This window comes from Ambystoma mexicanum, chromosome 6q, assembly GCF_040938575.1.
Source record: "Ambystoma mexicanum isolate Mex_15411 chromosome 6q, UKY_AmexF1_1, whole genome shotgun sequence".
NCBI classification, from domain to species: Eukaryota; Metazoa; Chordata; class Amphibia; order Caudata; family Ambystomatidae; genus Ambystoma; species Ambystoma mexicanum.
Window position 1 is genome coordinate 982509157 of NC_090937.1, and position 27008 is coordinate 982536164.

The window sequence follows — 27008 nt, forward strand, 5'->3', positions numbered from 1 at the left end:
TTTTGAAAAGATGGAACACTGACTGAGTTTTACCCATTGTTGTTAAATCAAGTAATGGATTAGAGAATCTCAAATACTATGAAAGTTTGAATACTTACTGACTGTGAGCATCAGGTTGGACCAAGGTTTTTCCCTGATCCTTTTTGTCGGTCTAGTTGTGTCCTTGTGCTAATGATTTTTTACCTGTCTGCTCCAGATATATGGATTGATTTTGTATAAAGAACTTATTCACAGATTTAACATAATTATCTTAGTTTGGTAGTGCCCACCGCTACCCTTTCTTCCAGTACAAATGAAGTAGACATTTACTTTAAAAAAAAGATTTTATTTGAAAATTATTATTCCTTGCTCAGTAAATTACAATAAAGAAAGCAAGGGCACATTAAGAGTTTTGAATTGTAAGACATATCATTTGTTTAAAAATACATACAACTATATAAAACAGTTTTGTTTTTACAACTTGCGGTCACTGTGTTTCTTTCTCACTCTCATGGTGAAGAAAATGTTGTAGTTTGGAGTTGATCTGTCGTAAATGTTTTTCAGCAGATACAATACTCCGAGACTCCAGCAGAAGAGCAGGTAGGCTTGAGATGCCATACTGAAAAATAGAAATATATATATATATATATATAAAAAGATATACATATCTGAACAATGCAGTCAGTTAGAATAAGGACACTTGCAAGACAAATTGCAACCGTAGAGGTTTAACTTTCGTTTGCTAAAGTCAGTCTCTGGAATAAAATATAAGCATTTCCAAATGTAGCTGCCGTATGCATCTGCATTTATGGTACTTAAATTGGCTCTACATTTAAAATGGCCCATGTGAGTAGATAATCAGACATCTGACCACGACTGGTGGATTACAGACACCTTAGAGTTTGACATACCTTGAAGTCTGACTGATAGATTGTCCCCATGTTCGCAACGGCAAAACACTTCAATGCATATGGCCCTCCACACGTGTCTTTTTTTAGGCAAGATGTCTTTTTACTTATGGCCTACCCCAACAAGTCCAGTAATTACACTGCAATCTAACAGATCTCTAAATTATCCTAATTATTCAAAGCTACGTTTGCATTACTGCACCGCTAGTCTGTCTCTAGTAATATACATCTGTCCATCCTTCTTTAAAGTTGCCTCAGACCCCAAAATAACTCAAAACCACGGTCGGACTGGGGCATAAAATTGTCTCTGGCACCAATGAATAAGTGGCCCACAGTTGCAAAAGGCAATTCATTCCTTTTGTGACAGACTGTTTGAATAGTACCTAAGGGGGTGTTTTTTTTGGGATAAAATGTAATACCACATTGTGCATTTTAAGAATATTTATTCAGCAACAATGGTCAAAACTACTATCCTCATAGTGAAGTAACTCATCAAACTGGCTCACAATGGCCAAAAAAGTGGCCCACTTTGACGAAAGGAACTGGCCCACAGTAGCATTTTTCGTTTTTGGTTCGGGCATTGCCCTATTGCCCTGTCCGCGCCTGCTCAAAACAGGGTTTATGATGGGGACAATGATCCAGGGTGCCACTTCAAAACTTGTAGCTGTTTGTAGTGCATTTTATTGAACTGGCTGGCAAAACATCATACAGCAAAAAGCCAACTGTCCAATAGTCCAATCTATTTCACTATTGTACTGCTCTATTAATGTATACACAAAGACACTCTCAAACCACCTCTCCCCACCTTGACCAGAGTGTCGAAGTCCTTTGCATCCTAGAACTAATTCACACACACCTTAATTCTACAGTTCACCAATGGCAAGGCTGTTCTCATTCAATAGACGGCCATTAAAGTTCCACTTAGTGATTAGCACCATCCTGCATAAACTTTCTGCTAACCAGTATTTATTTAACACGAGTAAAATATATTGCACTTGGCAAAACTACTTGTAATTTAGAAGTAGCTTAAATGTCTGTCATGCCTACAAAGATGACTATAGGTTGCCCTTTATGAAGGTGACTACTCGATGTTTTTGAATGAGTACCAGCTCCTTTGGACCATCACCTTATCTCTGCTATCCCATGCTTGCAATCATTAAATCATATTACCCGACCATAGGGTATTATTGACAGTAGTCAAATTACTGATTATTATCTGGTGGGCTGAGGAGATAGTCTTTCAAAAGACAATCAGCTTGCTGGTCAGATCTTGAAGGCATCCCACTGATACAGTTGCCTTGAGATTTAGTTAATGAAGCCTTCAGTAAAGCTACACCACCAGAGCCCAATACCAGCAGGGCCCTTTCACAAGTCACCTTACCTGTTCCCTTTCCAAATGGCACATTCGTCACACTTCTTAGGTGCTCTAAAATACATTAAGCCCACCTCATTAATGATAATCGTACACTTTAAGACTTTTAAAAAATGTATTCACCAAAATCTCTACAAGCTAGACCTGATGGTTATGATTCACTGTAAAGCAGATGGAGGCAATGCTGTGGTGTGAGAGTACCTCTAGGTGGGTTCTGGTGTGTGACCGTCTTCAACTTCAATCATGTGTCAGAAAGTGAAGTGCCTGTGCCACTGACCAGCTCGTTTATGCTTTACGAGGAGCATCGGAGCCAGAATAGAAAAATAGTTTGATAGTAGAGCGTATGAGCACACTTCAGGAGGCAACTGAGGGTGCTGTTTATGCAGCAGACTGGGCCTGTGGCCACGAACAGCCGTAATGTCCAAGGGGCACCAGATTGGAATCAGGCACAAAGTCTGGTTGCTTATAAGCAAGAGGGAGGAAGTCACCACAATAGGGGTGGTTGACAGATGAAAGAAACACGCATTGACATTGTTAAAAACAAGCATTGGCAATGCCAGCTGTTTTAGTGTTTGCATAGGAAATGGAAAGAGATTAGCCAGACACTGTCATTATACGCTCTAGTCTTCACACCATTTCTTTGTAGTGCCACCTTATGGACGGGCAGTGCCAACATGTGTATTTGCCATGATATGCCCAGGTACTCCTATCCTATGACACCTCAAAAGGGAATTGCTACCTTAGTGGTTGCCATCAAACATCCAGGTTTTTTTTGTATCCCTTCCCCTTTAAATGTCATCTGCTCCCCTATGTTGTTGTGGAGGGTTCACTTCTCTGCACACTCCTTTTTTATTTTAATAATCTTTATCATCCCCCTCTGACTGACATTACTCATTTCTTTGGTGTGGCTTTACATAATTACACAGATGTTGATTTGGCTGGATGGTACCTCACCATCAATCAGAAAAATGCCAACAAAGTATGAATGCAAGCTTTCTGAAGATGTCCTCAAATAGTCTCAAGTGAAATGGTGACAAAAACAAAGCCTTGCATCAGCGAGAAACTTGGTGTTGGGGTCCACCCATTGTGACCCATTACCATGAGTCAGACCCTTCACTCTTGCCAGTGATCAAAAATGTCTAGCTCCAAATTGATCGAAGTTGTCTTTCGAACCCTAGATTATGAACTTCTCGAATTCAAGCAAATCTTCACGTAATTTAATCAACAATTCCGCCTGGACTATTGCAATACTGTGTACCCAGGTTTTCCTGCCTATCAGGTGGGCCCTATTGTGTTTGAAATTCATTGGATAAAGTATGCATGGTGCATCGCTGCATTTACAGCACATCTCCAGCATTCGTTTCCTCTACTCGTGAACATTATTCGCTTCAAGCATTACTTGTGGGGCAGTAGGTCCTTTCCCTCCCTAGTCCCCCATATTGTGCATTTTCTCTCCCTTCGTACTATTACTAATCTGCTCTCTTTTGGTCAATAGCCAAAAACCTGACACTTGTGTTTGTCTTAAATCAACACTACTTGTTTTGTCAGTTGCTGCTTATGTTATCATGCACCAAGAAATCCTTTGACTCTATATAAGTGTACTTCACATTATATTGCAGTACTCGCATAATATCCATTCATTCTTTTTCTAGCCAAAAAGTAGATTTATCAAAACTTCCTTTTTAAAAGCAATCTGCAAGAGCATTAGAAACTAAAACGGTAAAAAGAGCATTTATCATTTAATAATCAACCACCTTACTCGGTACATACCATGGTGTATTCATGTGTTTTACCATGCACAATGTTTTTATACCAATACCACAGGTTAGGGGAGCCGTTACATTGATGAAAATGGAATTTAGAAGGCATTTTTTAAATGTATTTTTAAGAATAATGGCTGTTATATAGATTTCAGGAAATTATATTTTCCCTTTAAAAAACAAAAAAAATCACTTGTCCAGAAGCCTCTTTTTTTAGCAAATAAATCTATAAATGTGTGGGGAGAGATGATGGGGAGAAGGTTCTGGGTTAAATGTATATGAACTGCAGCAATACCCACCACACTCCTTTGAATCCATAACACCCATAACCCTTAGTTTTTCGAGCACACTTTTGTTAGGCCTCCCTCCTTATATTGGCTGAAGTCAGTATTTGCTTGACCATGTAAAGGCATGCACATGCGTAGAAAGAATGAGGGCTGTAGGCTCCATATCCTCTGGGGTTAGTGGAGCAATGTCGCAGGCCTGAGAAAAGCAGAACAATTCGCAATTGACTGAATAGAACAATAAGTCACTGATGGAAAACGGTAGTAGTCATGAGGATGAAGCACCTATGCCTCTCTGATTACCGGGCGAGACTGGAAGTGCCCTTCTAGAAAGAGGTCCTCACCACGCACCAGGTAGTGCTTGACCGGAATGACATCATTGTACGTCACTTCTGTCTATGAAGATTGCAGTCGGACACAGGGATGGAATGAATGGGATTATTATTTTTTGACAAGTGTGCTGGAAGACCTAGTGATAGTGCTCTCAAATCCTCTCTGGTCAGGTGACCAATGATCTATAAAGGTAAATGGATCTGGAAGACAGAGCAGGTCAGTTAGGCGGGTCTCAGTCAGATGCAGGATTGTTTTCTTGACTTGCAAGCCAAAGCCAATTAATAAATAACCTCTGTTTACTATCACCCGAAATTGATGTGCAAGTCTGGTTTCTCAGACACTGGTAAAATACCCAACACACGAGGGGTGGAATGTAAGAAACCTGGGAGGCAATCAACATCCACAGTTACCGGGCAATATTTGCCAGTGTAGCCATGAATCTTGATGGCTCTCATGATTCCATGTGCCACACTGGGCGCCATATCTGCCTTCCACTCTGTCCCCGATTTTTCCTTTGATCTCTCCCACCTCCTCTCTGTTGCCACGTTATGCTTTGCGCGCCTCTGACCAATTCTGCATATTTGTCCCCTCCCGACTCCCCTCACATCGCCCTTAATCCCACAACATTAAAATAAACGGGATTTGCGCCCTGAGGCCGCCGAATGTCCATTCTTCGGTGGCCTATTAAATGTCTCATCCTAGTACCCAGCTAGCTGCTAATAGCAATACTGAATGTGGCTGCAGTGTGATACAGTTACTTATAAGCCTGTGGCCCCCTTTATGCGCCCTTGCTTCTCTAGGCACAAGGTTCCATGTGTTAATATCCCCGCAAAAATATCGCCATATTTTTGCGGCGATATTGACCCCTTGACACCCCCGCATTATTTTAAAATGTTCGGGGGGACACCGACACAACCCCGGCTCCCACAAAATATCCTCCCCAAAAATATCGCCTGTGGCGAGACAAACGGCCATATGTACGGCGATATTTTTGGTGGGGATAGTTTGTAGGGATACCAGGCCCATAAGTGGGGCTTGCATGCTCATAGGAAGCCATAGTGCCGTAGTCCCTGGCAATATTACGTGAATAGTATTATCACCGTTAATGTTCAGGAATGTAAATACGTTACTTAAAACATCCCTCTGCTTTGTATGTGCTTCCCTCATAAAACCATTTCTGTCTCTTGCAACAAAGACTAACAAGCTCATTAGGAGTTTTCCGGTCGGAAATAAGGTGCCATTAAGAATGTGGACCGGCACCTTTCCAGCCTGGCAAAAACTCTGCCGGTAGGGGCTGTGACCTGCCAGCAGGCCTGCCCTGTTGGTAGTTCAGGACCCCATCAGCAGACAATTGCTGCAATCACATGTACAAAACACAAACCATTTAACTCCCCCAAATCATAACAAAAGACAATGCAACATCACTTCCCATAAAGCAAACTGTTTTCTTTAGTTTCGTAACACAAGACTGCAAAATAACAATTACGTTACCATCTGGTTTTACTAGTAACGTTCAGAAAACCTTTACAGGTCTTATCAGCAATGTTGTACTGTCTTTCATTACGTTGTAATTATTCTTTTGTGGAAACATGGCTTATGTCTTCACCATGTTGCATTGTTTGTTAGTGGGACTTCAATCGGTTTAATCTGGGTGAGATGGGATGTTTTACAGAAAGCGTATCTAGAAATTGCAGGAGTGGTACAACCAGCACATACCAGTCCTGGAAATAATAAAATATACACCTCCCGGATTAACATTTAGATAACATTTTATTTGCAAAATGTATAAAGTCTCTGAAGTAATCTTGATTGCATGCATGCATGGGATTTGTACAGCACAAGCCTAGTTGGGAAGCAATAGGGTGCAGTACAGAAGGAAAGCACTGAGGAGGTTAAAAGTAGGACACATGGTTAGGGGGGGAGCTTTGATGAGCAGAGTGAGCAGCGGAAGCGGGGAGCTCCAGAGGGGAACAAGTGGGGCTGAATAGAGTAATCAACCATTTGCAAGATTTTCTTTGATAGTTGGGGTCAGGTTCATCTGTTTTTGTAACTTGTTCCAGAAACAGTGTGTGTAGCAGGAAGAGGCATGCTTCCTCTTTATTTCCCACTTGCAGTTCTTTGTTTCCAGTCTGGCAACATTGTGGCTTTTAGTGGTTGTTGAGATGGATTTTTAAAATCTGGCCTGGTGGAAAGATTCAGGAAGCCACCCTAGTTATAGTCAACAGCGGAACTCAGAGCTTAGACAAACCAAATCAAGGTAAGCATGGAAAGTGGTCAAGGCTTAGTCTCAGGAGAGGCGAGTGGGGTATGGGATGCATAATAAATCCACACATTGAAATACACGATTCTGCTTAGACCGGTAAAAACAAAAGTACTCTTATGGGCCCCAAAAACACCCTAGGAAAATGAATCAAGCAGGTAATACTATCACACAACAATCAGTTATAAAACACATATACAGTCATCTTAGGTTTGTAGAAATGCAAACAATTGACTTAAACACCTGAAAGGAAGGAAAGTAATTATGCAGTAAGGAAAACCAGTTCACAAGAATGAAGCCCCTAACTTTATAAATCTAATCCCTATATTGAATGGGGCCTTGTGCCCAAAAGTCACAAAGCTCCTTCAGGAGAGGGGGCAACGGCAGAAAGTTTTTGTGATGGTGAAAAACATTCCAGAAGACTTCAAGGATTTTACAGGTAAGTAAGAAACTTTCTATATCTCAGAACAGCTTTTAAAACAAACGGTTAAAAAACAAAAGAATGGAATAAACAAAAGTTTATTCTAAGGTATATTATGTTTATTATAGGGAAGGCAGGGGTGGCTGTAACTATTGCGATTACTCACCACCCTCACTCACTCACTCTGACTACTTGAAAAAGAGCTTAGTGCTCTACACACCCAGGAGAAATCTACGCTCGGAGGGTAGGTGCCTACTGACTGTACCTAAATTCAAGTTGAAGTCCGGGTTGGGTAGATCCTTCCTGGTGTTGGCTCCTAAATTGTGGAACAGCGTTCCTGATACTCTAAGGTCAGAAGTAAATCACCTTGCTTTCAGGAAGCGGTTGAAGACACACCTTTTTAGATGATGAATCGAGGGAAAGCAGTATTCAGGGTCATTTTTTCAGGCCGCAGTATTCATTATTTAATGTCTGTCATGTAGCTGCTGTGTGTAAGTTTAAGCGCCCTGATGCCCTCGGGCTACCGGCGCTATATAAAAATAAAATACATACATACATACATACATATTCCCCAAGTGACTTGGCAGGCCGACTGAGTCTCTGGAGGTAGGTTTTCCCTCTATTGGATCCAGTAGAAGATGCCTAGGAGCTGTGGGTGCAAGTAAGATTCCGGTCGGGTCCAGGAGCTGAGTGCAACCCTTTCTGAAGAAGAAATGCAGCAGGCACCGATACAGGCATCTTCAGGGCATCCTACTAGATGGAAGGAAGGCGGTTCCAGCGACAGTCAATACACACAGGCGACAGCAGGCATCTCTCCAGTTGCAAACAAAGATGGCCTTCCAGGACAGGATCCCTTGATGCTGGGAAGCTGAAAATTGGCAGGAAGGCGACTTGTAGGACTAGCTGGCGACCACCGAAGTTCCAGGTGTAAACGCGGAACATTGGCGCTTCTGGTATAGTAGCCCAATTCAGAGCTAGTCAGTCCACTGGGTGGTCCAGGGATGATTCTGAAGACTCAAAGCTGCAGGAACATGAGAAGACATTAAGACTGGTTGGTCCCACCAGTCCAAGGATCGAAGTACCGCAGAGGGCCTTCTCCAATTAGGTAGTCCAGCAGGGCTTTACTGAGACAGTTACAGGAAAGGTCAAAAGGCCTCTTCATGAGTTGTCCACGGGTCTTCAGTCAGCTGCACAGCTACACACAATACTTGGCTCTTTTGCTGATCTACTGGAATGGCTGCAGGACTCCTCTTCTTATCCTCCGAAATTCAAGTGAATGATCAAACTCAGCCCTCAATGGTAAGGATCTGCACCACTCACTCAGCCAGCAGTGGTCCAATCGGGTACCACTGTGGGTTTTACTCAGGTATGCAAACTAGACTTTCGGGCACAACAGTTTGCGGACTGGGGCCAGATGGTCCCACCCACTTCCTGTGTCTATACACACATAGCATACACCAGCTGGCGAAAACTGCAGCGTTCCCAGGAAACTGCATGACGATATTAGGGATTTCCTGATTTCCAAGAAACAAAATGGCCAAAGGACAAGCGAAAAACCTTGTGGCATGGCCATTTTAGGACAGTAGCCATGTTTAGTAGCCAGAAGCGGTAAATGCGAATGTGCACACTACAATAAATGCAAACATGGTAAAAATGCAATTGCTGCCACCAGCTAGTCATTAGGCACATTTAAAAGTAACCAAAAATCGCCAGTGTAAAAGTCTAGGGTGATATAAAAGTATCAACCAACAAAGTTCACCGGACTAACTGATGAATAACCCAGTCACTCTCTAGAATGGTCAAAATTGACCAAATTCTATATCATTGTCACACACATTCTTTTTTTTTTTTAAATATATTTTTATTTTGTTTTAAGTGAAAACAATATAAACAAACTTGTGACATTATATACAATAAGACAATAAACACTTAACAAAACACAACACTACACTCCCCCCCTCCGTCACACACATATTCTATATCATTGTCAAAGGTATTTATTAATGGGAAACAAGGAATATATATCATTCTCTCATACATAATTAATCAGACCAAAACTTAATATTCTATCTCAAAAATAAAAAAATATTCGGTTTATAACTCCTCTCCATTCTTTTTGTGGAAGAGTTTTCATCAAGCAATTCCATTTAATCATGAGTTCACAGATGATGTCACTTGAATTCAATACATATTCAGATATAAATCAGTCACAGTTTTGTGTCATATCTAAGCAGAACACCACCAGCAAAACCAAGTCTTCCTAATGTGGAGCTCCTTATAGACACCACACTACAGTTTTCGGGAGATGTTTTCCCTTCTTCAGTTGTAATTTGATATAATATTGTGAACTGGCTGATGATTCTATCTGGTCCCTTCATCAACCCAGTGGGTGTGTTCACCAGTTCAAGTTTATAGTAAAAGAATCACGTTCATAGTTTGCCCATTTGGAAGAAACTACAATTTTATTGTGAACAACCGGTTTAATCACCTCTTGTTTCTTTATTTGAGATTTCTTTCGGGGAATTTGAAAATAATTGATCTTCTTGGAGCGTTCCTTTCCTGCCGCTACCAGTACCTGTCCATGCTGCATTTCCTCTCACGCTCATGAGTGATTGAGTTCATTTATATTCATTTGAAACATATGAACACAAGTAGTGCACCCTAGTTAAACCCTTTTATTGTAGGATATAAAAGTATCCTTATGTACTGCTTTGTAAGATGCTGTATGCACTGTTAGAAAGGTTACCAAAACAGGTAGGTACAAAGTAAAAGACAAATTAAGGATGGATCAGCGTCCCTATTACAGAATGAGCAAAAAGGCCATAGAATATGAAGGGAAAGTTGTCAAAAGAGAAATCTGGCATAAAGGTGTTGCACTGGCTAACAGAAATTATACCTTTTTTGGTCAAGTTAAGCATTTTGTGTGGATGCGACTGATGTGAAGGTGGTGCAGTCTGTCTTGAACATGTGTGCTTGAAGTGGTAGCTGATTCAGCTCCTTGAGGATAGGGCCGATGCGCTTCGATGTGTTGTGATGTTGTGCTGAATGGCTTTAAGAGGGGCCCAGGTGGCATCTGGAGATCCTGTGTGTAGGACAGCGAAGCCACAGTCCAGGTGGGAGATGACCAGGGCTTGGACAACTTCTCTGAAACTCAGGGCTGGGATGAAAGGCTTGACTTGAGGAAAACTGCAAGTTTGTTTCCATGCTGCTTGGCAATATGTGTTTTAAATGAGAGGTCACAGTCAATGATAAAGCTGAAAGATTTAGCACTGGCAGAGAATGAATTCGCCCTTTGTGGTAAGCACCCGACATCCAGACTTATTGATGCAATTGAGGCAAAGCTACTTGTCACTTGCGTGCTGGTGTATTTTGATGTTAGCATAGGCGGGGACTCCCCTCTGAGGTTCCATGTAAAGGCTGCTAATGACAAGGGACAGGATAGAGGCTGGTGGAACTCTGCAAGTTGTGGCCCCCGTAATGCCTCCACATGCAGCGGGTGGGCCCCAGTCAATTAATTCCACCTGGGCTGCATCTGCCAGCAACAGGCCCAGAGATTCACAATCCGGTCGACTTGGCTGGGGGCGGGCCTGGCAATAGACACGCAGTGCTCCCCTTCCTGGCTGTGGAGCGCTGCATAATACAGAGCAGCAGCCCTGGCGGTGGTGATGAGGATGAGTACTCCCCCATCCCTACAGGGTGTGCCAACAAGTGAGCCTACAGCAGTGAAGACTGCAGCCCTACTGGAATCGGGGCCTCATGTATTAGATAAGCAAGGTATTTTTACAAAAATGTATGGAGCTGACCGGAATGCCGTGCTCGACCCTGCGGTGTGAAGGTCGGGCTCTTTCCAACAGACCCAACAGTGCTCCTCTCACACGCCTCAAACATTCCTCTCATTTTTCTGTGACAAGTCCTCTGTGTGGCACACACGCTGGGGGATCCTTCACTCTTTTCTCCCCTCTTCGGAGGGGTTACAATTGTCTTACAGTGCTGCACTATTTTATACAAAGCTTTAAGACCAGCAGTTTCCAAGGATGCAACACCCACATAGTGTCTTTCTCCTTGGAGATCATCAGTGTTGTATAGTAGTGGACATCCGTGTGATTGGAACATTGGGGCATGTACCACCTTTCTGTCTCTCCTCCTGGTTTGTTGATCTGGCCCCTTCATTATCTTTCACACCACCCTCCTCTTTGCAATATTCCTCCTCCTTTCCCTACACTTCAAAACATCTTCTGACCCCCTTACTCCCCTCCCTCTCCCTCTGCTCCCCTGTGAATCTCCAAAACACCACTGGCTAATTTCTGTCCAGTCTCCAAAATGTCTCACTTCCCTATGCTTCTCCTGGCTGTTAGAGTGCCTTGTGCCCTCCCTCAAGCAAGAGCAGCTCCTGAACAGATACACCTGCATTGCATGCCATTAAGACTCAAAGTTCATCACTGGTGAATTACTAATGTTCTGTTTGCTACAGATGTGTTTCTGGCAGGGCTGCAGCAATGCGTGATCCGATCTCTCAGAGTCGACCACCTGCTTTTTTCTGATATGCGCAGTTGCCACCTAAGCAGTTAAGATGATCACCCTCGTACACCGTGTGCATAACCGCGGCTCAGTGTCAGCTCTACGGTAACAGCTCCCACCCTGAAAGATTTCTGCTTCATTGGTAAGGTGGCACTGGCTTATAGACCACTTGCATGTATTTTACTGTTGTACCCACTATGTTAGCTAGCATGCTATGAGTAATAGCTTTGGAAATCCATGTATGGGTCTGCAGGCCAAATGGTTACACCGCCTGATTATTGTTGCTACACTTCCAGTCCTTTAAAGGGACAGTACTCCGTATGATCAGCTCCCATCTCCCTCAACTGGCAATGTGGGATATATCCCACTATCACATCCAGGGTCAGGCAGAGGATTTAGTTAGAGGCCACCACATGATTTATGGGTATATTGTCTAAAGGGTTGTGGGAAGGCTGCAGAGAGCTGTGCAATTCTGATCTAAATCCCCAGAGAACAATTATATACCAGATGTCAATTGGTAAAATGATTATGCTAGCTAGATTTTATGCCCATGATCCTCCCTATGGCCTTATGGCTATGTTTAAAAGGCAGGACAGAAAATTAATGAAAATGCTTTGATTTCTAAAGAGCAAGTTACGTACCATAAGGGCAATGCTAGTTTAATTCTGATAGATACAAGGTCTCCTCTGCAGATTACTTATCTTTAAAATGGCAAGCCTACAAGCTGGGACCTCTGAAATGTACAATGTTCTTGCATGTCACCGGTTGGTGAAAAGTATACCATGCCCACTTAACCTCAGTTCTCGCCTTTTCCCCTCCCGGGCTCAGCCTACAAGAGGGGACATACATTAAGGTGAAGGGCAATCAAAACAAAATCAACAATAGTAAACAACTTGCTGCTTGCTTAAGTCTTGATGATTTTTTTTTTCAAAACCTTCAGAAACCCATTGAAACCCATGAACTTGCAAGCAGGGTAGGCTGGGGGGTGATGAGGAATCTGTGGGAGAAGAATCCACAGAAAGAACATTACTGGTAAGTAATTTCTCCTTCAATGGATTGCATTCTCCCACAGATTGCTCATCTTGATAGATTCTCAAAGCAGTGACCATGCTGGTGGAGGGTTGTAAGTCACACCAACAAACTCTGGAGGACCGCTCTACCAAAGTGAGCATCGGCTCCTCGGGCAATGTCTAAACTGTAATGTTTGGCAAACATGTGCAACGAAGACCACTTTGCTGCGTTACAAATAACCTACCAGCACTCCCCTCTGGAGAGCCAAGGAGGCTGCAACCCCTCTGGTAGAGTGGGCCCTGCACTCTGCCGATAACGCTTTACCTGCATTCTGGTAGCACTCTAAGATGCACAGCACTATCAAACGTGAGATAGTCTGTTTGGTAACAGCTCGCCCCAACCTGGATTGCGAGAACACAATGAACTGGTCATCCTGCCTGAAAGAGCCTTTTCTGGACCGGTAGAAACTAAGCGCCCTCTTGGGATCCAACTTGTGGAGTCTCCCCTCATCCTTAGATGGAGGGGCAGAGTTTAAAACACTGGAAGAACAGACACCACCTTGGGTAAAAATGTAGGGTAAACTTTCAGGGATATCTTCTCCTTGAAAAACTTCAAGAAAGGGTGCTTGCAATTCACTGACCTGTCTTGCGGACATGATCGCCACCAAAAAGCAGTCTTCAACGTGAGGAGTCTGATGAAAGTAGAATACAAAGGCTAAAACAGAGCCGCCATTAGGAAGGTGAGAACTATGTTCGAATTCCAATCAGAGATCACAAAAGGTGAAGGGAAAAAGAATTAACCAGGCCCTTCAAGAGCCGTGCTACCACTGGAGCAGTAAAAAATGAACAAGAAAGGGCCGCCAGATATACTTTGCTCACTTATAAGCCTGATTTTCCAAAGGCCTACCCCATCACTGAAGAGGTGGGACGCGACATTGGGTCCGCTCCCTTTGCCTTGCACCAAGTAACAATCTTTCTCCATCTGCACGCGCACATTACATAATTGCCGCTCTACGTACAGCCAACAACACCTCCTCGTCGAGGTTCCAGTCCCCGTACTTCAGCCTCTCAAGAGCCAAGAATGCAGGTTGAAAGAGTCTGAGTTCGGGTGAAGCACATTGCCTCCTAACTGCGACAAGAAGTCCGGCCTTAGAGGAAGCCGGAGAGCTGGGCATATGGCCAGTTCCAGTGGATCCGTGTACTACGCCCTCCCTGTCCAGTATGGGCGATCAGAATCAGGAGAACCCTGAATCTTCTCAACCTTCTGAGCACCCAAGGGATGACCGGTAGCAGTGGGAACGCCTAATAGAGGTCAAAGACCCACTCCACGAGCAACGCATGTCCCAATGTCCGCTTGAGGGGAAATCCCTTGAACAGAATTGCTTGTGTTTCATGTTCTACTTTCGTCACAAACAAGTCCACTGTCGGGGTGCCCCAATGGAAGAAGATCTCGGCAATGACCCCTGTGCATAGCTCTCACTCGTGGGAGACTGGGGTCTGCCTGCTCAGAGCATCTGCCAACCCATTCTCCACCCCCGCCAGATGACCCGTCGAAGGCTGAGATGGTGTTCTCCAGCATCCAGAACTATAGCTGCATGGCCTCCCTGCACAGGGGCAGTGAGCTCAAGCTTCTCTGTTTGTTGAGGTAGTGTATGGTCGGTATACACGCATTTCGTCGACCACTTTTTCATCGTGGGACTTTTCATCGCCAACATTTTTTTTAAAACATTTTATTTTTAGGGGGGGGGGTGTTTGTGCGGGTTGGGGTATGATTATTTAAGTAAGCAGCGGTTTGGGGGGGCAGCCCCCCCATAAATAAAAAAAAAAAAATAAATGTTGGCGATGAAAGGGTCGGCGATGAAAAGTCCCACGATGAAAAAGTGGTCGACGAAATAACGTAGAACCGTATGGTCACTGTGTTGTCTGTCAGATCCAGGAGATGCTTCCCCTGCAGAGAAGGCGCCAACGCTGTCAGCGCTATTCTGACTGCTCGCAGCTCCAGCAGTTTGATGGCAAAATGTTCCCTTTTCAGACCAATGGCCGCTGATTTGAGGAGAGCTGCAATGAGCGCTTCCCAAACCTGCAGCAAGGCCACTGTGACCACCTGATCCTCCGGCCAAGGCGCCCAGAAAGGTCAACATGTTCATCCTATCACTCCAACAGACCAGGTCGTTGACCACTGACCACAATCTGACATCTTGCTGAAACACTGCGACCACTGGCTCCTGAGAAGCCATTGCAGGGATCTCATCCGGTGTCTCACCTGCGGCACTAGGAAAATACAGGATGGCATGAGGCCAGGCAGGTGTAGGAAAGCAGATGCCGGGAGACTGCTGGAATTCTGGAAGAGACTGGCCATGCTCCACACATTGGTGACTCTCTTCTTGGGAGGAAAAACCTTCCCTTGCCGGATATCCAAGACCGCTCCGACGAACTGTAGCCTCTGTGTGGGTGAGATCTATGATTTGTGAGGAACGTCACAAACGATCCGGACATGGGGACAGGGGGTAATTTTCACCAAGTCGCTATTTATTATCATAGCCATCTACAACAAGGTAGACCAAAAAGGGTCCAACAATAGCGTCACCACCTGCCTTTACCCAGTGGTTTGTCTTGGTTCTCAATGATAGGCTCGCCCTTCTGCCCATGCCAGAGTAGGCCCCTTTTCTTATATCATGTTATTAGTGAGATACATTCTCTCAGGTGTTTATGTCAAAGGGGGAACTATCCCCTTTCCTTCTCCTCTTGCCAGTGGGGACAATCAACATCCCCTGGTCTTTCCTAGTTGCCAGGGGAGACAATCCCCGTCACCTGGACTATCCCAAATGCTTGGAGGAAACGCCCCGTCCACTGGTCTTTTCTTATTACCTCTGTGGTGACAACCACAGTTCAGGTATGGGTGGTCTGGGAGTGTGGTCGGGCCTTCTCCCTCTTTTAATGCTCTCCATGTATTTTCCCCTCGGTCACACGGGTAAAGAGGGGCTTGTTTCCCTTCTCCCCTTTATTATCCTGTTTGATGTCCATGGTGGTAGGCTGCCAGGAAAGGCTGAGGGTGGGGGGGGGGCGGTGGCTATCTCTATATCCTATAACCACAGTAGTCGTATCCCATCTGGGTTTTGAAAATGCTGGGGGCTTCATCTACCCCATTCCGGAGAACTGATAGGTATGTCTGCCACCTCTTCTCTCCCCTATCTGAGCTGTTCTCCGTCCAGAAAGCTGCCAGCTGCCAGGCGTTGAACCCTTCCTCAGAGGGTTTCACCCTTTTTCCTGGTTTGGTCGGCGTTGGGTGTCTTTTCGCCAACCATTCCTCTATCACTCCATCTTGTAGCCCCAGCGGTCCCAGACCACGCCGGTCCGGATCGCTGTCCTCGCCTGTCTCCAGCACTACGTTCACTGCTACTGCTTGTCCTGTCACTTCCCTCGCTCCCACAACATACTGCCCCTCCCTTTAACTGCTGGCGGCGCCATATTTCTGCATCACTAGAGCGACTGCTCCGTTTCCCATGGCCTTTTTCTGCATCCATATTGGGTTTCTTTGCCATAGCGTCCGTTTTCCAGGAGTATGCTTTGGTAGTATAAGCACACATCTCGCTGATCAGGAAAGGACAAACGGTAACATTATGTTCTCATCGTGTTCTGTTTTTATTCCCGTTCTGTCTCCCCACAGATTGGGTGGGTGGGTGGCTTCCCCCTGAGGTTACTTCCCTTTCATTGGAGTCCTGTGCCTTGTCACAGATTTCTGAAAGTTAAGTCGTACAGCAGCGAACACGTGTCCTCGAGGTGCCTCGAAACCTATTCTGGCGACCAAGCTCATATCAGCCAATCATCCAAGTATGGAAACACAAAGACGCTGCCTCTCCCAAGATCGGCCGCTACTACTGCCATCAGCCTGGTAAAGACCCTGGGTGCGGAGGTCAAGCCAACGCAAATTGAACTCATGATGTGTGTCCCTGATGATGAACCTCAGGAACCGCCTGTGCTTCCTGTGGATAGGCATGTGAAAATAGGCATCCTGAAGGTCCAATGAAACCAGCCAGTCTTGGAACTATAGAGCCTGGAGAATCTCGCTCAACGTCACCATCATGAATGTGTCCTTCCTCAGGAACTTCTTCTAGTCCCTGAGGTCCAGAATGGGAGGGAGTCCTCCCCCTTCTTGGGGACCAGGAAATATCGGGAATACCAGCCCACGCCTTTTTCCTCAGCTGGTACCTCCTCTACTGCTCCTTTCAAAAATGGCTTGCACCTCTTCCTGGAGCTCCCATTATGGCTGCCATAAGGATGGTGGAGGTCTGCCCAGGGGTCGCTTCACAAACAGTAAGCAATATCCCCACTCGACCAGCTGAAGGATCCAGGCTTTGGAAGTGATCTCCTTCCATTTGCCCAATAACCCAGAGACTCTCCCTCCAACCAGCGAAGCATGGAGGAGATCTCAATGAGGTTTTTGAGGTGCTGTCAACGCGGCAGCCTCAACCCTCCTCTGCCTCTACCTGGCTGTGCAAATCTAGATTGCCCATGCTTGTCCTGAGAAAGCTGTGCCCTTCTTTGAAAGGTGGAGTACCACCTGTAGCCCGACCCTCTCGATGTAAAGGAAACATTATGCCGTGGAAGCTTCTGCTTCACAACCAATCCTAGTGATTTAGCTGTACACTTTGAGTCCTTCAATTTTGTGTGTGACTCATCGGCTTTGGGGCCAAATAAATGTTCTCCATTGAAGCCAGATATTTCAGCTTTGAGTGGACATTTGGGGAAAACCCAGAACCCGTCAGGTAAGCTGATCTGCACAGGATAATCGACGTGCCCATGGTGTGGCCCATACAGTCTGCACCGTCCAATCCCGCTTGAAGTGCCTGACGGTCCATCTACTTACCATCAGCTATGATTTTTAGGAAACCATTCCTGCCCCTCCCCCCTCTGGAAGATGGTTAAATGCCTACGAAATGGTGCTGCACAGGAAATGCGAGAATTTTGCAAAGGCACAAGAGGCATTAAAAGTGTGATGCTCATTGAGACAAACACTTTTTTTTGGCTCTCTATCAGTGGGGAGGTTCGACGTCAAGAGCCTAGACATAACCGTTGTGGCCTGCACCACTAGTCCTTCAGGGTTCAGGTGGGCCGTCAAAAACAAAGGAATGTGTCTCGCTGGCTATAACATGGTCCACTATGGCAGTACTGAACAGTAAAGCACCTTTAGTCTACGGTCCCTGGTCGAGGAGGTCGATAAGAGTCATATTGTGACACCAGCTTTGACGGAGCGCTGACCCCTAGAGTTACCACAAACTTCTCGGGCTGCTTTGCAGTATTGGGCATTCAGGTATATGTACAGGTTTGATTGCTGAAATTAGACATCCAGGATGAGTCCGGTCCGCTCATGTAGGCACTCTGCCAGTTCCAGTAACCCTTCCTGGTCCACCACGAAATCAGGAAACGGATTCAAGGCTACACCTCACATTGATTTGAACCCGAAAGGTATTGTGTTCTCCTCATCATCATAAATCGAAGAAAGCGGATCTCGAATCCGGTACGGAGATTCGATCTTGCAGGGTTTTCTGAAGATCGAGGTGCTTCTCTGCCCTAGGGGGCTGCCAATGGTATCAGCCTAGGAGCAGGCTTCTCATTTAGGGTCTCACTCGAGGGAGTCTGACCTCCCTTGGCTGCCTTTGTTTCGGACGGACCGGGCGCAGCTGGAGCCGAATCCACTTGTGGCGTCGAAGCCATTCCAGCTGAGGCCTTCTCAAGAGACCTTCATCATCTGCCCTTTGAAGTCCTCTCACTCCTCCCTAGATGCACCCTTCGCAGGGTACGACTTACCTTGTGGTTTGACTGATCAGAATCATATCTGCGTCAGCGCTTCTTTTTGTGCAACAATGACGAGGATAGGTGGTGAGACTCGATTCGCGAGTGTGAGTACTTCTTCTTGCGATGCCTTCCCTCTCAACGCTTCTGGGGGCTAGACTCCTTGGTATCGTGCTCAGAGGACTTTCAGACTGACTTTGCTGGGGATTTTTGACAGTGGTCTACCGAGCGCCAGTTTTGCCGAGACCAAACCACATTTCTCCGTATCGTGTCCAACAACCAAACACCACACACGGATAGTGTGTAGATCCGAGAGTGACATTTTGGAATTGCAGTACATGTAGTGTTTGAAATCGAACAGTTTAGGCTTCAACATACTGGTGTAGTACGAATTTGATTTGCGTGTTTCGCTTAGCGTGCTGAGTGCATGGGAAAGAGGACCTGAGGTAAGGGGCATACTGCGTCCCTTTCATACAGCGATCAATGTCAAGTCCGTTGTCAAGGAGCGACGTGGCTGATTGTAAGGGACTCGTCGAGAGATTATGTCGAGCAGCAGCAAACCCCCTGTCAAACAATTTTCCAAGCAGCTGACGCTGTATGCATATCTTATCAAGATGAGGAATCTGTGGGAGAATGCAATACATTGAATAAGTGGTTCTGCCAGCCGTGAGCCAAACAGTTCCTTTTTCGATGAAACAGGTTGTCAGAATTAGGAACATCTGTGGAGCTCAGAAATTACCACTATCACGCAAGTTGAATTTCTGATTCAATTTTTTTTATTGAATTGTGTCATTATAAAATGTTTTTGCAACTGGAGTAAGAAACCTTCTGGGAGACTTCCAAGATGGCTGCGATGCTGCGAACACCGTGGCCGCTGAGCTCCCAATTCCCGAGGCTCTGAAGCCCAGGCACATCATTCGGTACCGGCTGCACCCGCGGACCGCCGCAGGACAGAAGGTCCCACGGTCCACCGCATGACAGAGGGTCGCAAGCATGGAAGGCAGTCAGACACCATTACGCGCATGTCCCTTAGGCACTGTGAAGTTTACCCTCCATGACACGGTTTCCCAATGAGCCTGTGTGTACTAGTAGAAGCCCTGAAGTGGAGAGATGGTCGGATGTCGAGGAGCACAGGAGGACTGATTTGCACCGACCACTGCCCGACCGCAGAGCCAGTTCCATGGGGGCGGGTGGAACCGCGTGCCGCATGAGACTGTTATACGCAGCAGGCGGCCCTCAGTGTATAGTCCTTACCGGGACCCAGCAGCACACGGACGTGTAGCACACCGGACTGGCCTGCTGGAGAGGCTCTCGGATCGTACCCTGGAGGAGATCCTCTGAAGACGAGGTGAGAGAGGACCCACGCATCGGGACACCTAGGCCAGAGCAGTGGGAGAGTGGAGACACCCCGCAGCACTCCCCTTCCCCCAGCTTAACCAGGTGGAGCAGGGCTCCAATTCAGAGGCCCAGATACCCGCTCGAGGAGGCTCGGGCGGGGGGACACACGAGACCCGGGGCACCCCTTTCTTTGGAGTAGGCTGCAGGTGACTGTGCCCCTGAAGTGGGGCACACAGGGGTGAGCCGACCCCCCAACATTCAGCGGACGATCAGCCAAGGATTGCACTTGACAGGCATAGCAGGGGCGGCCCCAGCACCCCTGAGGCCTACATAGCCAGTGATCCTCTCCACCTCACTAGGGGTTTCCGGACTCCCAGAAGCTCTCCACTCCAAAGACGCACCTCCGGCAAAACCCAAAGGGCCCCAGAAGCTTGCCGCCCTTCCCTCCCGCCGGGAAACCACTTGGTGTCACAAAGCAAGCCAGCAATAGTACGAGAGGGTTCCTCAGCAAGCCCAACTAAGACCCACCATTTCACGTGAGACACGGTGGGGGCAGCCCAGGGGGACCCTAAACAGCCTCTAGGCCTAGTCAATAAGAAGTACTGAGCGGATAATACAACGACCGCAGGGACTCTCCCAGGAGGCGGGGGCTGGAGCAGGTCAGAGAAACAGCAGCCCTGTGTCACCAGGTCCACAACTACGAGGCCTCCGGCTGCGGGCGCCGTGGCACGCCTCGTCTACGGCCCTGGGAGACCCTCCGTCCAAGGAGGCTCGGTTTGATCACATGAGTGCCCCCCCCTCTGCCTGGGTGACATTGTCAGGTTATTATAGCCAGATGCCTCTGCTGGCCCCGACTCACGGGGTGCCCCCTAACTTGGGAAACAACCAATCAGCAGAGGCGCAACATACCCACGAACAGAAGAAGAGAGGCCCTTTGAAAGTTAAGGATAGAAAAGGAGAGGGGAAGCTCTACATAACCGGAGAAACGGGGGCTGCACCTAGATAAGGAGGTCACACAGTTGACCCCGTGGGGGCCCACAGGGACCTGAGTCATCTACCTTTTGGTCAACCCCACGACCAATAGGGGTGGTGCACATGAGCGCCCTAACCAACACGAGGAGGGATGACCTCGCCATCCCTGGCCTTAAACCAACATCCCACAACCCCAGGTGGCCGAAGCTCAAGGCAATGTCAAAAAAGAGAAGCAAAGACTCTCTACCGGCGCAGAGGAACGCCAAAAAGACACAAGAAGGCGCATTAACAAAAATATGGGCAAAGGAGCCACACACCGCAGCTCGGCTCCACTCCACAGACTGGTGCGCATACACAGGACCGGACACGCAGGAGTAACAGGACAGACCAGTAACGCAGTTGTCGCTGAAACTCTTTCTCAGTGAGATAGTTGACAAGATCACCAAGGCAGGGCAGAAACAAATGGACGCACTGTGCGAGGACCTTGCAGATGGGCTGCAGGACATTAAGAGAGACATCAACAAAATTGAGGAGAGGGTAGACGGAAACGAGAGGGCAATCCAGGAGCTGACTGAAGATGCAAGGAAAATGGATACCCTGCTGGAAACTATAGCGGCAGCCACGTTCAACCTTGAATTGCAGTCGGAGGACCTGGAGAATAGGTCCTGGTGTTCTAACATACACATTAAAGGCCTTCCGGAGGGAATGCAGGATCAGGACCTGAGCCAGGTGATCAAGAGCATCTTTTTGGACTTACTGGAACACAAACCGGCTTCTGAAATCCAATTTGACAGAATTCACAGAGTGGGCCCCCGCAGACACGAACCAGGGCAAGACCGAGAGACGTCTTGGCCGCAATGCACAGCTGCACTATCAAAGAACAAATTCTAACAAAAGCCAGGAAAATCAAGCAGATCACCTACAATGGAGCAGATTCTTTTTTATACCAGGATCTGCCACAATCAACCATCATCAAAAGGAGGGAACTGGGCCCAGCCCTAGCATGTTTGAGGGCCCAAGACATCTGTTACAGATGGGCCCATCCATTTGGTCTGATTTTCGACTGGCATGGCAAACAAAAAGTCACAACCTATGAACCAGGAGAGTCTGTTCTCGGCCTTGAAGTACATTCATCGCCGACTCTCCCCTCCTCGCAGCCCACAGTTCATAAGCCACAAGAATGGTCCACAGACAAATCTAAAAGGTCCAGGAGGGGGGATCCCCACCCCATTCCTCAGGGGCCCATCGCCTAGGAAGGAAAAGGAACCTCAGGGATCTCCTGCAGATCCGTCAAACTGACACCAGAGCAAGATCAGGATGAAGCACCTTTGCCGAATCCCTACGCCTGGGGAGGGTGCATTAGAAGTTAAGTGCTTGGGCTTGATGCTACACTGAAGTTTAAGGGGGAGACCTCGGAGGGAGGCGAACCTTGGAAGGGGCTAGGGGGATCCCGCGTGGGGCAACCTGAGGGCATCTCAGGGACCAACTCTCGAGACACAGATTCGAGGGGGGCTAGATGGCAGTGGATCCTGCCCATCAGGCAGGGTGGAGGGAGCGAGGTCCAGGCAAGTCAAGGTATTGGGCGAAGTTTAAGGGGGAGGCCTCGGAGGGAGGCGAACCTTAGAAGGGACTAGGGGGATCCTGCATGGGGCAACCTGAGGGCCTTTCACGAACCAACTCTCGAGACACAGTTTCGAGGGGGGCTAGAGGCCAGTGGATCCTGCCCATTAGGTGGGGTGGGGGGAGCGAGGTCCAGGCAAGTCAAGGTATCGGGCGAGTGTGACCAACCAGAGGGTGGTATGACCGGGGGGGCGGGTGGTCGCATCCACACGGGGAGTCGGGCAAACAGGGCAGAATCGAGCAAGTCAATATGGCGGTTCGGGATAGCCTAAAGATTATATCACTGAATGTCAATGGCCTAAACTCTCCAATCAAAAGGAACAAAATAGAGAGATAACTCAGACAGGAACACCTGGATTTGGTCACACTACAAGACACTCACATACATAACTGGGATAGAGCCAGGATAAGAATTTGGGGGTACTCTAGAATCCTGCAGGCCACACAACCCAATAATAAAAAGAGGGGTCCCGTTACCTCTGAAAAACGGGCTGGACCTGACCATCACAGGAACAGAGTCAGATGACCAGGGGAGATATCTGGCAGAAACACTGGTGGGAAGGGGGAGGCCTATGCGGTTGTGACACTTGATGCTCCTGATACGGGACAAGACACTTTTATTCAATCAGTGCTGACGAGGCTAGAAAGGTTCACGAAATCCCCAATCATACTAACAGGGGACTTCAATATGGCGTGGGACCCCACCAGAAGTGGCAGCCTGGCAGGTCCTCAGGGGCGGCCATCAGAGGTCCTTAAGGGGAAAATCCATAACCTGGCGCTCGTAGAGGAGTGGAGAGAACTGGAAGGGGACAAGGAGGGCTATACCTTCTACTCGCATGCACACCGCACGCACTCAAGAATCGATTACACCTGGGTGTCAAGTGCGTTACTGGGTAGAGTGAAAGGCATCTCTCTAGGTACCATAATACTCAGATCATGCCCCAATGAACCACATCCTAAAAAGGAATTGCACCCCATCTGGTCTGTGGAGGTGGCGCTACCCGGCGCCCCTATTTAAGGATGAGCAGCTGGTATGGGAAATTGCAGAAGAAATTGAGTCCTTTTCTGAGATCAACAAAGTCAGGTGGGATGCCTTCAAAGCGGCGTTAAGGTAAAGAATTATAGCGATCAAAGCTAGAAGAGACAGCGGCTGGAAGAGGCCCGATTGCAAGAGAAATTTAAAGAGATAATGGCCCAGATGGAGACAGCTCAGACTCCAGTCGTTAAACGGGAGTATAGGGCCACCCGGGGACAACTAGATCCAATTCAGACAAGGGCGGCAGAATGCAACCTACTATACCTTAGGCCAAAATACTATGTTAAAGCGAATAAGTCCGATCGACTAGTGACGAGGATGCTAAGGGGGGGGGTGGGCGGAGAAAGATCAAACAATTCTGAAAATTAAAGTCAGCGGAGGAAGGGCTAGTTCAGACAATAATGATATTAAGAGAGCGTTCGTCCAGTTCTACTCTGCCCTCTACAGCGCAGACAACCCAACACCAGCTCTTCAGGAAAAATACTTTGATAATACAAACTTAGTCCGATTGACCGAAGAGGAGAGGGGAATGCTAGTACAGGACATAACCAGGGACAAAGTCAGGGCTGCAATCAAGTCCCTACCTTGTAATAAATCCCCAGGACCGGACGGCTACGTATCAGAATTCTATAAAGTCCACAAAGAAACACAAATTCCCCACCTCACCGCTCTCTTTAACCAAATCGGCAAGGTTAGGGCCATCTCCAAATCTATGGAAGAGGCAAAGGTAATCCTCATCAAATAAAAAAGACAAGGACCCCACAGAGTGGGGGTCTTACAGCCCTATAGTGCTAGAGACGCAAGAGAGTGAGCATTCTACAACAACGACATACATACAAAAGGACTATCATACAATCAGTTTATAACACATCAAAACCACCCATAATGTATCTTCCTGAGCAAGGGTTCGGTGATTGACAATTATGACGAATATGACACCTTCTAAGACGTTTCTTTGTTAATCTATATTGGTTAATTTAGCAATAGTCGCAGTTTCCAAAAGCACAGACAGGATTCTTTGTTACAGGGAACATAATGCTCTTGTTCAGTGGGCAATCTGTGTTCGTAGGAGAGACACATTCCAAAGCATGCTATCTTCTAGTTTCTATTCGTGGGCTAGGGGTCAGCTTGATCTAAGAGGGCCCAGAAAGGGGGGCCGTGAGGAGAATATAATTCATGCCATTAACGGCTTGTTTCTACAGTTTCAGCGAGACCAGCTGGCACTTGGCTTGGTGATCAAATGCCTATCTGCTCGCCTTGAAGGACTTGTGAGGGAGGAAAACAATGCATTTCTGTCTGAACTGGTCTCTCAACATGTAACTTGTGGCCTTGCTCTGTGCAGGAGCAGAACGAAATTAAATTCATTTTTGCAAAGCGTTTGAACAGAAAAGCAAGAGCAAGCAAAATGGTGGATTCTGTGGGCACAAAAATGATGGTCTATGGTTATGCTGATGATTCTGTAACTGGCGATGCTGGGCATATGATGCAATTGGCTTTTGGCTAACATAATATACCATCTATGCTATGGTAGGGTATTTTCTAGACTATCAAACCCTCCTTTTGGCCGTAAGCCAAACGCATCAACCATACATCGCATCTTCCTTTGACCATGTATCTAATTTTGAACTATGCATACTACTGTAATCGTCATCATCAATATCAATTGACAAACTCTTTCATAGTTTGTGTTTCATTATTTGCATTTGTATCCACTTTGGGAGTTCTTTTCTCTGTTACCATGTGTATGCATTCATCACTTATTTCAAAGCAAATAATTGGTAGGCAGTGTATGCAACAACATGTCATGAAGATTCCGAGTACTGTTGCTAAAATTGCAACTAGTTTCCATCCCCATGAACGTAGTAACTCCCAAAACCAGGAACGTATATTCAGTTCCCAACCAGCTGTTGGGGGATGAAGGTCAGAACTCAGAATGTGTAATTTCTTTATTGCCTCAAAAATCGTAGGGGAGGAGTCACTTACACATATGCAGCACGCAGACCCCACAATTTTGCAAACACCTCCACGGTCAGCCAAAACTATGTCAAGAGCCATTCTATTCTGAAGTGTCATTAATCTAATTGGCTTCTCTTCTAGGGTCATATTATATAACATATCAGTCGTTCCATTTATCGTTTTTTCTAGGATTCTTGACAATCTTCTTATATTATACGAGTTAATTGCTTGGCCCCAATATGGTATAAATGATTTTGCTATGTCTCCCGTAATAAATCCTGCTTCATCATCCCGCTGAGGCCTTGATCTAGATAATTTCGATATATCTGATGTTCGGGAAAGGAATACCCCAGGGAAGAGGACCCCTAAGTAACAGGTTCCACCCCAATTTCCATGTAACCAAACAAACAAAGCTTTTTCTCCACATACAAAATACACTGGGTCACCTGCATATATCGGTTCTTCTTCTTCTCTCTCAAGTACTGCAATATTCATGCATCTATCGAATGTCCCTACTCAATAGGAACCTTTATTTCGTAAGCAAAATGGAAGAGTGCGAGGATTGTAATTTATTGTATACAAAGGGGGCACTACATCTTTGTTCCCTACTGGGTTCATGTGACGTGTGATTACAGATGACTTATAAGGCACATACAGTCTGTCTACTGGCGTTACTACTTGTTTTATTAATCTTGCTTTGTTAAATATGGTACAACCTATGGGTTTCATTACCACTTTTTGAAATTCATCTATGTTTGTCTTGTCTAATTGACCTGTGTGTCATGATGCCTACCGTTAAGGAGCCAGGCCGGGCCCAGCAACCCCAGAGGCAGACATCATTTTCCCCAGGGAAGTCTCAGCGGGCCCAAGTCGGGGCCCTTTGGACTCAGTCCTGGCGCCTTAGGCGCCAGGCTCATAGCGCACCCCAGTCCTGGCGCCTTAGGCGCCAGGCTCATAGAAGAGGATATGTGTTTAAGTGCTTGGGTGCACACTTACCTGATGCAGACCTTGCTGCTTCATCCAGGCCCTCTTGAGGCCTGAATGGGACTACTTAACCTGTAGGACTACTTCACCACCCGGGTGTGGCCGGGGAAGGATACATACCAGGAACTTCTTCCAAGGCTATTTAAACCCCACCCGAACAGCCACACATGCTTCGCGTTGTTCTGCACCTAGCAGCTGGACGCTCACCGTGTCAGCTCCTGCATCCTGACTCCAGCCACGCCTGCCAGCACCCTGGAACACCTGCAAGGGGAGAAAGGAAGAGAATAGGAGAAGAAAAGCCCTTACCTGCTAAATCTGCATCCCGGAGTCATTTCTCCAACGGCCCTGAAAAGGAAGACATCATTTTAAAGGCATTTCGTTTCGATCGCTGCAGCGCTGCATTTTACTCACCTTTGCAAGGCGCTTCCATCTTCAGCAGCGATCTTTCGGATTCAGCTACGCCC

At 46.6% G+C, this 27008-nt stretch overlaps 1 protein-coding gene across 3 annotated transcripts in view; it reads right to left on the minus strand.

Moving 5' to 3' along the window:
- Positions 1 to 304: 304 nt before the first annotated feature.
- CENPU (centromere protein U) overlaps positions 305 to 27008 on the minus strand; it is a 797426-nt gene continuing 770722 nt past the window's right edge. For all 3 annotated transcript variants that reach the window (XM_069631498.1, XM_069631499.1, XM_069631497.1), the window contains one exon: positions 305 to 598. In XM_069631498.1, the coding sequence (XP_069487599.1) occupies positions 467 to 598 (132 nt within the window). In that variant the 3' untranslated portion in view covers positions 305 to 466. The remainder of the gene's footprint in view (positions 599 to 27008) is intronic.